The sequence below is a fragment of the Colias croceus genome, chromosome 9, assembly GCF_905220415.1.
Source record: "Colias croceus chromosome 9, ilColCroc2.1".
Lineage (NCBI taxonomy): Eukaryota > Metazoa > Arthropoda > Insecta > Lepidoptera > Pieridae > Colias > Colias croceus.
Window position 1 is genome coordinate 1,482,171 of NC_059545.1, and position 14,695 is coordinate 1,496,865.

Consider the following 14,695-nt stretch of genomic DNA (forward strand, 5'->3'; position numbering starts at 1 on the left):
GGAGGTATTGCATCCTACTGAGTCTACTGTATTTCTAGGGTTAACATTGGACGAGAAACTACAGTGGGGAGCCCATGTCAACACCGCTGCAGGTAAGCTCAGTTCAGCTGCATATGCAGTCCGAAAAATAAGGCATCTCACCGATGAAGATACGGCTAGATTGGTTTATTTCAGCTACTTTCATAGCATTATGTCCTATGGAATTCTACTGTGGGGCAAGGCTGCAGATATAGAAACTATATTTATCTTACAGAAAAGAGCCATTCGCTCTATATATAATTTGCGTGCTCGGGACTCACTAAGAGATCATTTTAAGAATACTGGTATCCTTACTGTACCATCACAGTATATATTTAATAATATTTTGCATGTTCACAAAAACGCCGACTTACACACAAGAGTAGGAGATAGACACGATTATGGCACAAGGAACAGGAATAGAATTGAAATGCCGTTTTTCCGATTAGCTAAAGTTAAAAATTCATTTATGGGTCAAGGTATACGCTTATACAATAGAATTCCTCTCAATATTAAAGAGTTTAGTAGTTCTAAATTTAAAACTTATATAAAAGGTGTACTAGTTCAGAGAGCGTACTACAGTATTCAGGAATATATGGACGATAAAGACCCATGGAGGGTTGTCGCGTAAAAGCCACAGGACAGTTTTTTGGCATATTATGATATATTATGTATAAGTTAGATATAAGTTACATATTATGTAATATTGACATGATTTTAAAAGAGCAACTATGGAGTTTCTTGCCGATTCTTCTCCATAGATACTGCTTTCCGAATCGGTGGTAAATGTTAAAATACTTATGTAATGACGATTCGAAAGTGCTACTAAATAGTAGTCTAATTGAATAAATGAATGTTTGAGTTTGAGTTTGAGTTTGAAAGACAAAAATGGATAGCTGCTGTGAAGAGAAAAAATTATTTTTCACCAGGAAGAAAATCGCTAGGTATAATATACACACTCACTTTTTACACTATTTTTTTCAATTTCGTTGTAAAACTAGTCGAAAATCAATATCACAAAAATATCTTATCATCTAGTTGACATCAGTTGAAATGATTTGACAGATGACAAGTCCTGAATAGTTGCGGCCACTAGGGGCGCTGTCATCGCGCACACAACGAATACAATCTATACTAATATTATAAAGAGGAAAGGTTTGTAATTATGTATGTATGTGTGTATGGTTTTCACGCATAAACTGCTGGACCGATTTTGATGAAATTTGGCACAGACAATCTTTAGACCCTGAGAAAGAACATAGGCTACCTTTTATTGCGAAAAATGTACCACGGGCGAAGCCGGGGCGGACCGCTAGTCTTAAATAATTCTATAAAAAACACCTTAGAACTAGAAAACATCATACAATAGTGTGTACTTTTTATTAGCACATAGAACATTAGCGGTTTAATAAACTAGAGTGGGTGTGACCAATCAACTAATAGCCCGATAGCGGTCATTGAGAATGCCGTGGTAAATGTATAAATGGTATAAATGATAACTACTTCATATGAGTGCGAATACACGTGGTTGAAAAATGCTTTAATAAAGTACACGGTGAATGAACCTTTATACATAATTTCCCTTGAATATCTGGATAGACAGAAAGGTTATGGATAGGGCAGGTAGCTTACAGCTAGGCAGCGTAATAAATTTGGAAATCAGTAAAGGTGCTACAAGTATAGCTTAACTGATTAAGCTTAATAAATTCTTTTGGTCATTTCACACTCCCATAAATGCCGTGCTGCAAAAATAACGGATTGTGGAAGTGAATAACAAATGTGTGATGTCTAATCTTATTCTTAAAAAATTAGACATCACACATTTATTAAATGAAAACTAAGCCTATTATATAGTTTATACGAAGTTTTCCTCTCACACCGTTTATGTTCAGTTTCTCCGTTTAGATCAGTTTTCTCCATTAATGAAACTTCCGGACGTTAGTACACCATATTTTCTAACTGACCAAAAGCTCACAAATTCACCCCTTGAGCATTTTTCTATCATTCGCCAACTAAGAATATTGAACAAATTCTCCTCTAATCGTCGCCAAACCTCTGAAACATTCGCGAATATTGGCCAATAAAGAAACGGTATAAAATATTTTCACATACATATTTCAAGGTCGCATACCTTGGTCTCACTCCGTTTTGACGTCACTGTGAGGGGTCATACAGCGACAATAACCGTCATTTTGTTGAGTAATATCTGGTCAGTGGTCTTGACCTTTCGTGGGGATTGTTATGAAATGGATTTCTTTTTATTCTAAGTATTGAGGAACTTCCGTCGCGTTGGGTTGGATGGTTAAAACTGTAAATTGATGGTTATAAGGGATGTATTCGATCTTTATTATAAAAAAAATATTGCAAAACCAACTACAATACTTGCTTATAATCACAAGAGCTACTACAGAATTCTTATATCTTTGAAGACATAAAAATTCAATTTTAAGGGTAAACTTGAGTTTACCCTTAACAAGTGATAACTGCGTTAAAAACAACCGACTTCAAACTTGCACTTGCAAAATTTACAAATACCTACAGACAAAAATGCTCATAAAATAAAAACTACTGGGCCTATCCGAATAAAATTTTTATGGGACCAATTCGACACCATCCCGCATCGAACAAAAAAAGAATCACGTAAATCGGTTCAGAAACCTCGGAGTAATCGGTGTACATACATAAAAAAAAAAATATACCGGCCGAATTGATAACCTCCTCCTTTTTTTTTTTTGAAGTCGGTTAAAAATAATACGACATACATAATTCAAGTAACTTAGAAGTAAGTAACTGAGAACTAAGGCTGACTCTATCTAAAAGGAAATCTAAGTAGCTAGATAATAATATATTTTTTCTGCAAAGGCTCTCCAAATCCACCTGCAACCTGACGAAGGTGACATCCTCATCTTCATGCCGGGTCAAGAGGACATTGAAGTCACTTGTGAGGTAAATAATTATAAAATTTTATGACATATTTATACGATTAGCGAATTTTTTGAATATGTAAGAAATTATATTGTGCAAGCTGTTATTTAATTGCATAAAGGACAATAGTTTATGTGTAAAAGGATAACATAAAAAGTTCAAAAAGTGTATTGTTTCAGAGTCGTTTCATGCTAATTCATCGCACAAAGCCTTTTTTTTCGCATACCTCTACATCTTTGTATTTCATCATTTACTTAACAATGGACAGTTCTTTATTGTCGTTATAGTTGTTGACACCAAAACTAAAACAGATATACCACATCAGTACATCACATCTATACTATATTTACTAATATTATAAAGCTGAATAGTTAGTTTGTTTGAACGCGCTAATCTCAGGAACTTACTGGTCCGATTTGAAAAATTCTTTTGGTGTTAGACAGCCCATTTATCGACGCAGGCTATAGGCTATATATCATCACGCTAAGACCAACCGGAGCGGAGCAATGCGGGTAAAACCACGTGACACAGCTAGTTAACAACAAAATCTCGGATACATTTCAGGTGCTAACGGAAAGACTAGGCGACCTAGACACAGCTCCACCGCTTACAGTACTGCCGATATATTCCCAACTACCCGCGGACTTGCAGGCGAAGATCTTCCAGCGAGCACCGCCGGGGCAGAGGAAGTGTATTGTGGCCACTAATATTGCTGGTATGTATCTCAATGAGGGAATGAACGAATGTTCTTTAATAAAGAGCTTGAAGGAAAAGATTGCTGAATTTTATATTTTTGGTTTAATGGCATTCAAATCTAATAGGTCGGGTTTTCCTTCCTGACGCTATAACTCCAGAATGCACGAACCGATTTCCACGGTTTTGCATTCGTTGGAAAGGTCTCGGGCTCCGTGAGCAAAGAAAAGGTGTCTATGTGGCGAAACGGAGTTCGCGCGGTTTGCTAGTGCTTTATAAATATAAATTTATAAAGAATATAAAAAATTCGATCACTCAGCGGGACTGGAACCCGCATCCTTTCGCGCCAAACCGGGGCGGATGCCTGACCAATTCAGCCACTCGTGACCCGCCAGATAAATTATAAATTAATTTATATATAAATAAATTTATATTTATAGAAAAGATTGCAACAAAAATACACGCAAATAAGTGTCTTTAGGACTGCAAAGGAAAAGCATATTGTCATTTTTGGGTAGTATTTAGCAGCAATAAATATAACTGTTTGTTTTAGTATAGATCTGTACTAAAACAGATATGTATCTGTTTGTTTCGCATAATGTCAGAAAGACTGGTCTAATTTTGATGTTCAGATAAAATATTGTTTCTCAGGCTATTAGGAAAATAATTGAATAATTTCCAGAAATAGAAGAAAAAGTTATTTGTATTTATGTTCTAACCGAGCATAGCCACGATCTTAAACTAGTCAGACATAATCTTATAAAAAATAACCGACCAAACAAAAAGATTAAAATCAATCCAGTAACTTTCCATCATACAAACGGATTGTTGGTGTGAATAAGCGAGCAATTTGGTTAACAAGTGATAACTAGCCTATTTGGGATGTTTTCGACCTCACTGACATGACAATCAACTTGTTTGGTATCTATACTAATATTATAAAGCTGAAGAGTTTGTTTGTTTGTTTGAACGTGCTAATCTCAACTACTACTGGTCCGATTTTAAAAATTATTTCAACGTTAGATAGTCCATTTATCGAGGAAGGCTATAGGCTTTAAATCATCACGCCAATACCAACAGGAGCAGAGCAATACGGATGAAACCGCGGGGCACAGCTAGTATAGTATAATGTTATGAGGTTCTAGAACTGTGTAGAAGTATACGTCTACGTCTTTGGTAATCTATTCCTAAGGATATACACAAGTATAAGGACAATTATTCCTAAGGACATAGCAGAATTTTGTACTACTTTTTTCTATGTTTTGCATATCATAGTTACAATAGGTGGGCGTTGAGACCCGTGCCACAGCTCATATTTTTGCTTTTACGGGTGTAATTAAAGTTTATTTTTTTGTTACAAATAAATATATTTTTTTTTATTTAAATGTTTTATCACAAATAAATATATAAATAAATAGATCACGTTTGGAAATTAGCCTCTAGTCTCACTTGTGTATCATTAAATCGCTCAGTTGCGACGTTAAATACAGACAAACAAACAAAGCCTTCTTATTTAATATTTATAAAAATAATTTGAAATAAAAGCCTATGTACTCACACTTTTATTTTGTGTACAGAAACATCTCTAACTGTTGATGGTATAATGTACGTGATCGACTGCGGCTACTGCAAGTTGAAAGTTTACAACCCAAGGATTGGTATGGACGCTCTACAGGTAATATTTATTTATTTATTTATTTATTTATTTTTTACTTGAAGCACCAACGGCTTATACAAACAAGAGATATATAGCAGTTAAAGATAAAAGCCAATGAAGGTTCCGTTTTGTACATTAATAAATTTTCATCAATATACATATTATCGTGATCTAACTCAAATTTAAACATTTATTTATTTAATTAGTATTCTTATAAAAGCACTTTTGAATCGTCATAACATTTTTGAACCGATTCGAAAAGCAGTATCTATGTAGAAGAACCGTCACCATTCTCATAACACCAACATCAAACCCATGTTCATCAACATCTTGTCATATTTTTCAAATTGCTTTTTAATCGTCCAAATACAGAATTAATAATTAACCTTATTATACAAACTGATTCCTCGAATGGGTCTTGGCAGAATATCAGCGTTATGGTTCTTAGAACTATGACAATGTGCTGAGCCAAGACCTTTTCAGGAAACAATGTTTTTATAAATTTTTCTTTAATGTTATTTCAGATTTTAAATGTTTATTGTTTTATTTTATTGTTTATTATTTAAAAATTGTACTTAAATGTTTTCCTGAATAAATGTATAAATAAATAAATAAAATAAATAAATTATTCCAGATCTACCCAGTAAGCCAAGCTAACGCCCGTCAACGAGCCGGTCGTGCTGGTCGTACCGGTCCTGGGAAAGCCTTCTGTCTCTACACACAGAGACAATTCACACACGAACTGCTCGCAGCCACCGTGCCTGAGATACAACGCACTAACCTCGCTAACACCGTGCTACTCTTAAAATCACTTGGAGTAGAAGATCTGCTCGCGTTCCACTTTATGGATCCGCCGCCACAGGTAGACTAGAGGCTTTGTGGTGAAAGCAGCCTACTCAGCTTAGCTACGCAGCTAGCTTATACTCTAAGCGCAGCCTATTGTGGCTGCTCTTAGAGTATAACCCTTTGTTTCTCGAGCTGCAGAACACATTGAGACGTGTTTTGAGTAAGTCGCTACGTTATGCTACGTTATGCAAAATGCTCTCACCTGTGTGTTAAGTAAGTCTGAACGTTCCTGTAGCTGCAGAATGCACTCATATATATTTTAAGTAATTCTGAACGTTCCTGTAACTGCAGAATGCACTCATCTGTGTTTTAAGTAAGTCTCCACGTTTCTGTAGCTGTAGAATGCACTCATCTGTATTTTAAGTAAGTCTTCACGTTCCTGTAGCTGCAAAATAATGCACTCATCTTTATTTATTATTATAAATACAGACTTACTAGTCGGAACGTTCCTGTAGCTACAGAATGCACTTGTTTATTTTTAAGTAAGTAACCATGTTCCTGTTGCTGCAGAATTCACTCATCTGTATTATAAGTAAGTCTTCACGTTCCTGCAGCTGCAGAATGCACTCATCTGCATTTAAAATAAGTCTGAACGTTCCTGTTGCCGCAAAATGCACTCATCTGTATTTTAAGTAAGTCTCCACGTTCCTGTAGCTGCAGAATGAACTCATCTGTATTTTAAGTAAGTCTGAACGTTCCTGTAGCTGCAGAATGCACTAGTTAGTGTTTTAAGAAAGTCGACACGTTCCTGTAGCTGCAGAATACACTCATATGTATTTTAAGTAAGTTTGTACGTTCCTGTAGCTGCAGAATGCACTTATTTTTTTTTAAGTAAGTTACCACGTTCCTGTTGCTGCAGATTGCTCTAATTAATGTTTTAAGTAATACTTCACGTTCCTGTTGCTGTAAAATGCACTAGTTAGTGTTTTAAGAAAGTCGCCACGCTCCTGTAGCTGCAAAATACACTCATCTGTATTTATAGTAAGTCGGAACGTTCCTGTAGCTGCAGAATGCACTTATTTATTTTTTAAGTAAGTTACCACGTTCCTGTAGCTGCAGAATGCTTTCACCTGTGTTTTAAGTAAGTCGCCACGTTCCTGTAGCTTCAGAATGCACTCGTCTGTGTTTTCAGCAAGACGTCACGTTCCTGTAGCTGCAGAATGCACTCATCTGTGATTTAAGTAAGTCGCCACGTTCCTGTAGATGCAGAATGCATTAATTAGTGTTTTAAGTAAGTATTCACGTTCCTGTAGCTACAGAATGCTCGCATCTGTGTTTTAAGTAAGGCGCCACTTTTCTGTAGCTTCAGAATGCACTCATCTGTATTTTAAGTAAGTCTCCACGTTCCTGTTGCTGCAGAATGCACTCATCTGTATTTTAAGTAAGTCTTCACGTTCCTGTAGCTGCAGAATCCTCTCACCTGTGTTTTAAGCAAGGCGCTACGTTCCTGTAGCTGTAGAATGCGCTCATCTGTATTTTAAGTAAGTATTCACGTTCCTGTGGCTACAAAATTTACTCATCTGTATTTTAAGTAAGTATACACGTTCCTGTAGCTGCAGAATGCTCTCATCTGTGTTTTAAGAAATTGGCCACGTTCCTGTAGCTGCAGAATGATCTCATCTGTATTTTAAGTAAGTCTGAACGTTCCTGTTGCTGCAGAATGCACTTATTAATGTTTTAAGAAAGTCGCCACGTTCCTGTAGCTGCAGAATACACTCATATGTATTTTAAGTAAGTTTGTACGTTCCTGTAGCTGCATAATGCACTAATTTATGTTTTAAGAAAGTAGCCACTTTCCTGTAGCTGCAGAATGCACTCATCTGTATTTTAAATAAGTCTTCGGGTTCCTGTAGCTGCAGAATGCACTCATCTGTGTTTTAAGTAAGTCTGAACGTTCCTGTTGCTGCAGAATGCTATAATTAATGTTTTAAGAAACAAGCCACGTTCTTGTAGCTGCAGAATGCTCTAACCTGTGTTTTAAATAAGTCTTCAGGTTCCTGTAGCTGCAGAATGCACTCATCTGTGTTTTAAATAAGTCTGAACGTTCCTGTTGCTGCAGAATGCACTCATCTGTATTTTTAATAAGTCTTCGGGTTCCTGTTGCTGCAGAATGCACTCATCTGTATTTTAAGTAAGTCTGAACGTTCCTGTTGCTGCAGAATGCACTCATCTGTATTTTTAATAAGTCTTCGGGTTCCTGTTGCTGCAGAATGCACTCATCTGTATTTTAAGTAAGTCTGAACGTTCCTGTTGCTGCAAAATTTACTCATCTGTATTTTAAGTAAGTATACACGTTCCTGTAGCTGCAGAATGTTCTCATCTGTGTTTTAAGAAATTGGCCACGTTCCTGTAGCTGCAGAATGAACTCATCTGTATTTTAAGTAAGTTTGAACGTTCCTGTTGCTGCAGAATGCACTCATCTGTATTTTAAGTAAGTCTTCACGTTCCTGTGGCTGCAGAATGCACTCATCTGTACTTTAAGTAAGTCTGAACGTTCCTGTAGCTGCGGAATGCTCTCATATGTATTTTAAATAAGTCTTCAGGTTACTGTTGCTGCAGAATGCACTCATTTGTTTTTAAAGTAAGTTTGAACGTTCCTGTTGCTGCAGAATGCACTCATCTGTATTTTAAGTAAGTCTGAACGTTCCTGTTGCTGCAAAATTAACTCATCTGTATTTTAAGTAAGTATACACGTTCCTGTAGCTGCAGAATGCTCTCATCTGTGTTTTAAGAAATTGGCCACGTTCCTGTAGCTGCAGAATGAACTCATCTGTATTTTAAGTAAGTCTGAACGTTCCTGTTGCTGCAGAATGCACTTATTAATGTTTTAAGAAAGTCGCCACGTTCCTGTAGCTGCAGAATACACTCATATGTATTTTAAGTAAGTTTGTACGTTCCTGTAGCTGCATAATGCACTAATTTATGTTTTAAGAAAGTAGCCACGTTCCTGTAGCTGCAGAATGCACTCATCTGTATTTTAAATAAGTCTTCGGGTTCCTGTAGCTGCAGAATGCACTCATCTGTGTTTTAAGTAAGTCTGAACGTTCCTGTTGCTGCAGAATGCTATAATTAATGTTTTAAGAAACAAGCCACGTTCGTGTAACTGCAGAATGCTCTAACCTGTGTTTTAAATAAGTCTTCGGGTTCCTGTAGCTGCAGAATGCACTCATCTGTGTTTTAAGTAAGTCTGAACGGTCCCGTTGCTGCAGAATGCACTTATTAATGTTTTACGAATGTCGCCACGTTCCTGTAGCTTCAGAATGCACTCATCTCTGTTTTCAGCAAGACGTTACGTTCCTGTTGCTGCAGAATGCACTCATCTGTATTTTAAGTAAGTCTTCACGTTCCTGTAGCTGCAGAATGCTTTCACCTGTGTTTTAGTGAGGCGCCATGTTCCTATAGCTGCAGAATGCACTTATTAATGTTTTATGTAAGAGTTCACGTTCCTATAGCTGCAGAATGCACTTATTAATGTTTTAAGTAAGGCGCCACGTTCCTTTAGCTGCAGAATATAAAATAATTGATCTTATATAAAATCATTTTGATTCTATCATTTTATAAAGTACCTACTTTCTTTCACATTTTATTGTGTATATCCAGCCTACATTACTTTGAACTGTTTGAGCCCTAAGGTATCACAGAAAAGCTTGAAAAAGCTCTGAAGCCACCAAATTGTCTCTTGTTAGTTATTTGACGATTCTCTATAGCTTAACCAAATTGTTTGCAGGACACAATCCTAAACTCCATGTACCAGCTTTGGATTCTTGGCGCGTTAGATGGCACGGGGGCGTTGACCCCACTGGGGCGGCAGATGGCGGAGTTCCCACTGGACCCCCCCCAGTGCCACTTGCTCATTGTGGCCGCCGAAATGGGGTGCAGTGCTGAAGTGTTGATCATTGGTTAGTAGATCTTTTCCTGTTGTTTATTGTGTCTTAATTTATGTTTTTTCATCTGCTGTTTACGTTTTCCAACCAAATTGTTATTTTTAAATTGTTTTTATTTTGTTCTTGTTGGAATTTTATAGGTAATTTTCCACGGCTTTTGAAGTAGTTATAGTTAAGAGAATATTTTCTTACATCCAATTTAAAAACATGTAGATTATAGATTTATACAATTCTGGATATTCCCTCCTAATTATTTATTTGACAATGAATTACCAGACTCTCTGACATATTATTTTCTTACAGTATCAATGCTATCAGTGCCATCCGTGTTCTACCGACCTCAAGGTCGAGAGGAGGAAGCTGATGCTGTGAAGGAGAAGTTCCAAGTGCCGGAGTCTGATCATCTCACGCTACTGCATCTTTATAACCAGTGGAAGAGTAATAAGTAAGTTTGGTTGGTTTTTTATGGAAATAATTGTTTGGTTAATTTCAAATACTTGGTGAACTGGGTTCTGTTATATATGTTAAAAAAAACTATTTGTGGAATTTTCAGTTAAGCTACCCAGACAGCTTTCTCACTTTTTTTTTATTGTATTTGTAATGTTATCCTTTAATTTATTCAAATCCTCGTTGTGGGAGATAGGAGAGGTAGGTTGCGAGAAATTTCCAGGAAAATTGTCCATGTGTCCTGAAATTTTAACATGTCCTAAAATATTGTACACTATCGCGTATTATCTTCGGTGTTACAACGTCCTAAACCTCTTAAAACCTTCCTATTTAACCTTCCTTAAGTTATTGTCTTACTATAAAACACCTATTTTATTTCTTTTTACAGCTACTCAAGCTCCTGGTGCACAGAACACTTCGTGCATGCGAAGGCAATGCGCAAAGTGCGTGAAGTTCGTCAACAACTACGAGACATAATGCAACAACAGCGCCTGCCGCTGCTCTCGTGCGGCACCGAGTGGGACACCGTGCGCAAGTGTATCTGTTCCGGTGAGTGACACTTACACTACACACTTTACACTACACACATTACACTACACTACATTATACTTCACTACTTTACATTACACCACACTTTACTAGGTACATTACAGTAAACTATGCTTTGCTGCACTATGCTAAACTACATTGCGCTACGCGTTGCTTCACTATGCTACACTACACTGCATTACACTGTACTACGCCACACCACATTACAGTACACTACATTGCGCTATGCTACGCTACACCACATTACAGTACACTACATTGCGCTATGCTACGCTACACCACATTACAGTACATTACATTGCGCTATGCTACGCTACACCACATTACAGTACACTACATTGCGCTATGCTACGCTACACCACATTACATTGCGCTATGCTACGCTACACCACATTACAGTACACTACATTGCGCTATGCTACGCTACACCACATTACAGTACACTACATTACACTATACTACGTTACACCACATTGTAGTACACTACATTGCGCTATGCTACGCTACACTACACTACGATTCTATTCTTACGTGTACTATAACATTTTCCGTTAATGTGTACTATTACATTAAGAATATTTGTAATAGCTATGTGATAGTAACATAACATCGTTAACAAAACCGTTTGTTCAATTGAAAAAATTAACAAAACCATAATTATCGTTATACAGCGTACTTCCAACAAGCGGCCCGACTGAAGGGCATCGGCGAGTACGTGAACTGCCGCACGGGCATGCCGTGCCACCTGCACCCCACATCCGCGCTCTTCGGCCTCGGCTCCTCGCCCGACTACGTGGTCTACCACGAGCTCATGATGACCAGCCGGGAGTACATGCACTGCGTCACCGCGGTCGACGGCAGGTGGCTGGCCGAGCTTGGCCCAATGTTCTTCTCGGTCAAGGAGACTGGCAAGTGAGTGGAACTTGGCAGGAACCAATAGTTACGGAGTCTACCACGAGCTCATGATGACCAGCCGGGAGTACATGCACTGCGTCACCGCGGTCGACGGCAGGTGGTTGGCCGAGCTTGGCCCAATGTTCTTCTCGGTCAAGGAGACTGGCAAGTAAGTGAAACCAAGTAGGATAATAGATATGTGGTCTACCACGAGCTCATGATGACCAGCCGGGAGTACATGCATTGCGTGACGGCAGTGGACGGGAGATGGCTGGCCGAGCTTGGCCCAATGTTCTTCTCGGTCAAGGAGACTGGCAAGTGAGTGAAACCAAGTAGGATAATAGATATTATGTGGTCTACCACGAGCTCATGATGACCAGCCGGGAGTACATGCACTGCGTCACGGCAGTGGACGGGAGATGGTTGGCCGAGCTTGGCCCAATGTTCTTCTCGGTCAAGGAGACTGGCAAGTGAGTGAAACCAAGTAGGATAATAGATATTATGTGGTCTACCACGAGCTCATGATGACCAGCCGGGAGTACATGCACTGCGTCACGGCAGTGGACGGGAGATGGTTGGCCGAGCTTGGCCCAATGTTCTTCTCGGTCAAGGAGACTGGCAAGTGAGTGAAACCAAGTAGGATAATAGATATGTGGTCTACCACGAGCTCATGATGACCAGCCGGGAGTACATGCACTGCGTCACGGCAGTGGACGGGAGATGGTTGGCCGAGCTTGGCCCAATGTTCTTCTCGGTCAAGGAGACTGGCAAGTGAGTATTTGGTACAAATCTGGATTAAACTGCATCACCAATTTCTGAAACCCTCCAGAATAAAAAAGCCAAAGAAAATTTTGATAAATAAAGATCAAAAATAGCTTATTTCAATAATATAAACCATCTAAACTTGAAAATGTAAAAACAGGGTCACCTTACAACTTATGTACTACAAATAATGCACTTCTAACTGAAAACTATTTTCCAGAACAAATCGCGACAAGCGTAAAGAAGCAGCGGTGCACTTACAGCGGATGGAAGAAGAGATGAAAGAAGCAGAACAGAAGATGGCGGAAGAGAAGAAAAAGAAGGACCAAGATGTTCCAGTGAAACAAGAGATCGCTACTCCGGGGCTAAATACGCCGAAACGGACGCCACATAGATTAGGATTGTGATTTTGTAATCTGTTCAAGGAGTTTAATAAATATCTGAAATAAATTTGCTTTTTATTTTGTTCCTACCTGTACTCTATAAGTCTGGACTAAGGCATTTGAAACAGTTTCTATAGCTATTCTGCAGACAGTTGAAACCATGATAGATTTTAACAAACTTTATTTTACATACTGAATAAATATGTGCTAAAAAGTTATATCTAGACTAGCTGCTCCGCGCGGTTTCACCCCCGTGGCTCCACTCCTCTTGGTCGTAGCGGGATGATATATACCCTATAACCTTCCTCGATAAATGAGCTATCTAACACCGAAAGAATTTTTCAAATCGGACCAGGGGCCTTAGACAATGTAACAATTACAAAACGATAACGAAGTTAGAAATCGCAAAAATGTATGGGATTGACATTAGATAGACCACGTGATCTAACGCGGCGTATGTCAATCCCATACATTTTTGCGATTTCTAACTTCGTTATCGTTTTGTAATTGTTACTTTGTCTACGGCCCCAGTAGTTCCCGAGATTAGCGCGTTCAAACAAACAAACAAACTCTTCAGTTTTATAATATTAGTATAGATAATGTGAAGAATGAGAACTTTAGTGTGCCGCAGAGTGTATTTTGACCCAATCATCTTCAAATAAATACATAAATAAAATATTATGCCTAATCAAAATACACTACGCACGGTACATTACACTACACTATACGGTACATTAAACTACACTACACTACAGTTACCACTACGGTACGGTACGCTTTGTCGTGTGGTGCCGGCCTAGAATAGCACCACCCCATCTCTACCCGTGGGTGTCGTAAAAGACGACTAAGGGTTTATACTACATGCAAACGGGCAGCAGCGTTATGCATGATCTCCCTCACCATCAACTGCGCTCGCCAACCCGCCTGCCAAGCGTGGCGAGTATTGGCACTTTTCCCCCCGTAGACTCAAAAACAACATGAAAAGTACGACCACAACCAGGCCCCTAGTACCCGGCAGCCCCGCTATTCCTGGCTACGGTAGCGGCCATGGTAACGGCGGGGTGGGGGGTGCTAAGAATCACCGGATGCGATCCGGCTACCACTCCCGACGACCCCTGGCCCTGGTAACATACAACGCACGCACATTGAGGACGGACGAAAAGATTGTTGAGCTGGAAGAAGAATTGAGTAAATTACGATGGGATGTTATAGGGTTATCAGAAGTCCGAAGAGAGGGGGAGGACACGGTAACCCTGACGTCTGGTAATTTATTCTTCTACCGGGAGGGCGACCAAAAAGCCCAAGGTGGAATAGGGTTTATCGTTCGCAGACCCCTCATCAACAACATCCTAGCCATCGAAAGTGTGTCGAGCAGGGTAGCGTACCTGATCCTCAAAATATCAGATAGATATTCTTTGAAGGTCATTCAGGTCTACGCGCCGACCTCGACACACTCCGATGAAGATGTGGAGGTAATGTATGAGGACATCAGTAGAGCCATACACACCTCGAAAACACATTTCAATGTTGTGATGGGGGATTTCAACGCGAAACTGGGCAAAAGAGGCGATGATGAGTTGAGAGTGGGGCAATTTGGATTTGGGCAGCGCAACCCGAGGGGTCAGAGGCTCGCTGAG

General features: G+C 39.0%; 1 protein-coding gene across 3 annotated transcripts in view; it reads left to right on the plus strand.

The window, feature by feature from the left end:
* Positions 1-13,125, plus strand: part of LOC123694126 (pre-mRNA-splicing factor ATP-dependent RNA helicase PRP16) — an 84,655-nt gene extending 71,530 nt beyond the window's left edge. For 2 of the 3 annotated variants that reach the window (XM_045639437.1, XM_045639439.1), the window contains 9 exons: positions 2,881-2,964; positions 3,508-3,658; positions 5,214-5,311; positions 5,928-6,155; positions 9,867-10,038; positions 10,327-10,468; positions 10,859-11,019; positions 11,691-11,931; positions 12,896-13,125. In XM_045639437.1, coding sequence (XP_045495393.1) covers positions 2,881-2,964; positions 3,508-3,658; positions 5,214-5,311; positions 5,928-6,155; positions 9,867-10,038; positions 10,327-10,468; positions 10,859-11,019; positions 11,691-11,931; positions 12,896-13,082 — 1,464 coding nt within the window. In that variant the 3' untranslated portion in view covers positions 13,083-13,125. Of the gene's footprint in view, positions 1-2,880; positions 2,965-3,507; positions 3,659-5,213; positions 5,312-5,927; positions 6,156-9,866; positions 10,039-10,326; positions 10,469-10,858; positions 11,020-11,690; positions 11,932-12,115; positions 12,232-12,895 lie in introns of all 3 variants that reach the window. The other variant, XM_045639438.1, reaches the window with a different exon arrangement.
* Positions 13,126-14,695: the final 1,570 nt, after the last annotated feature.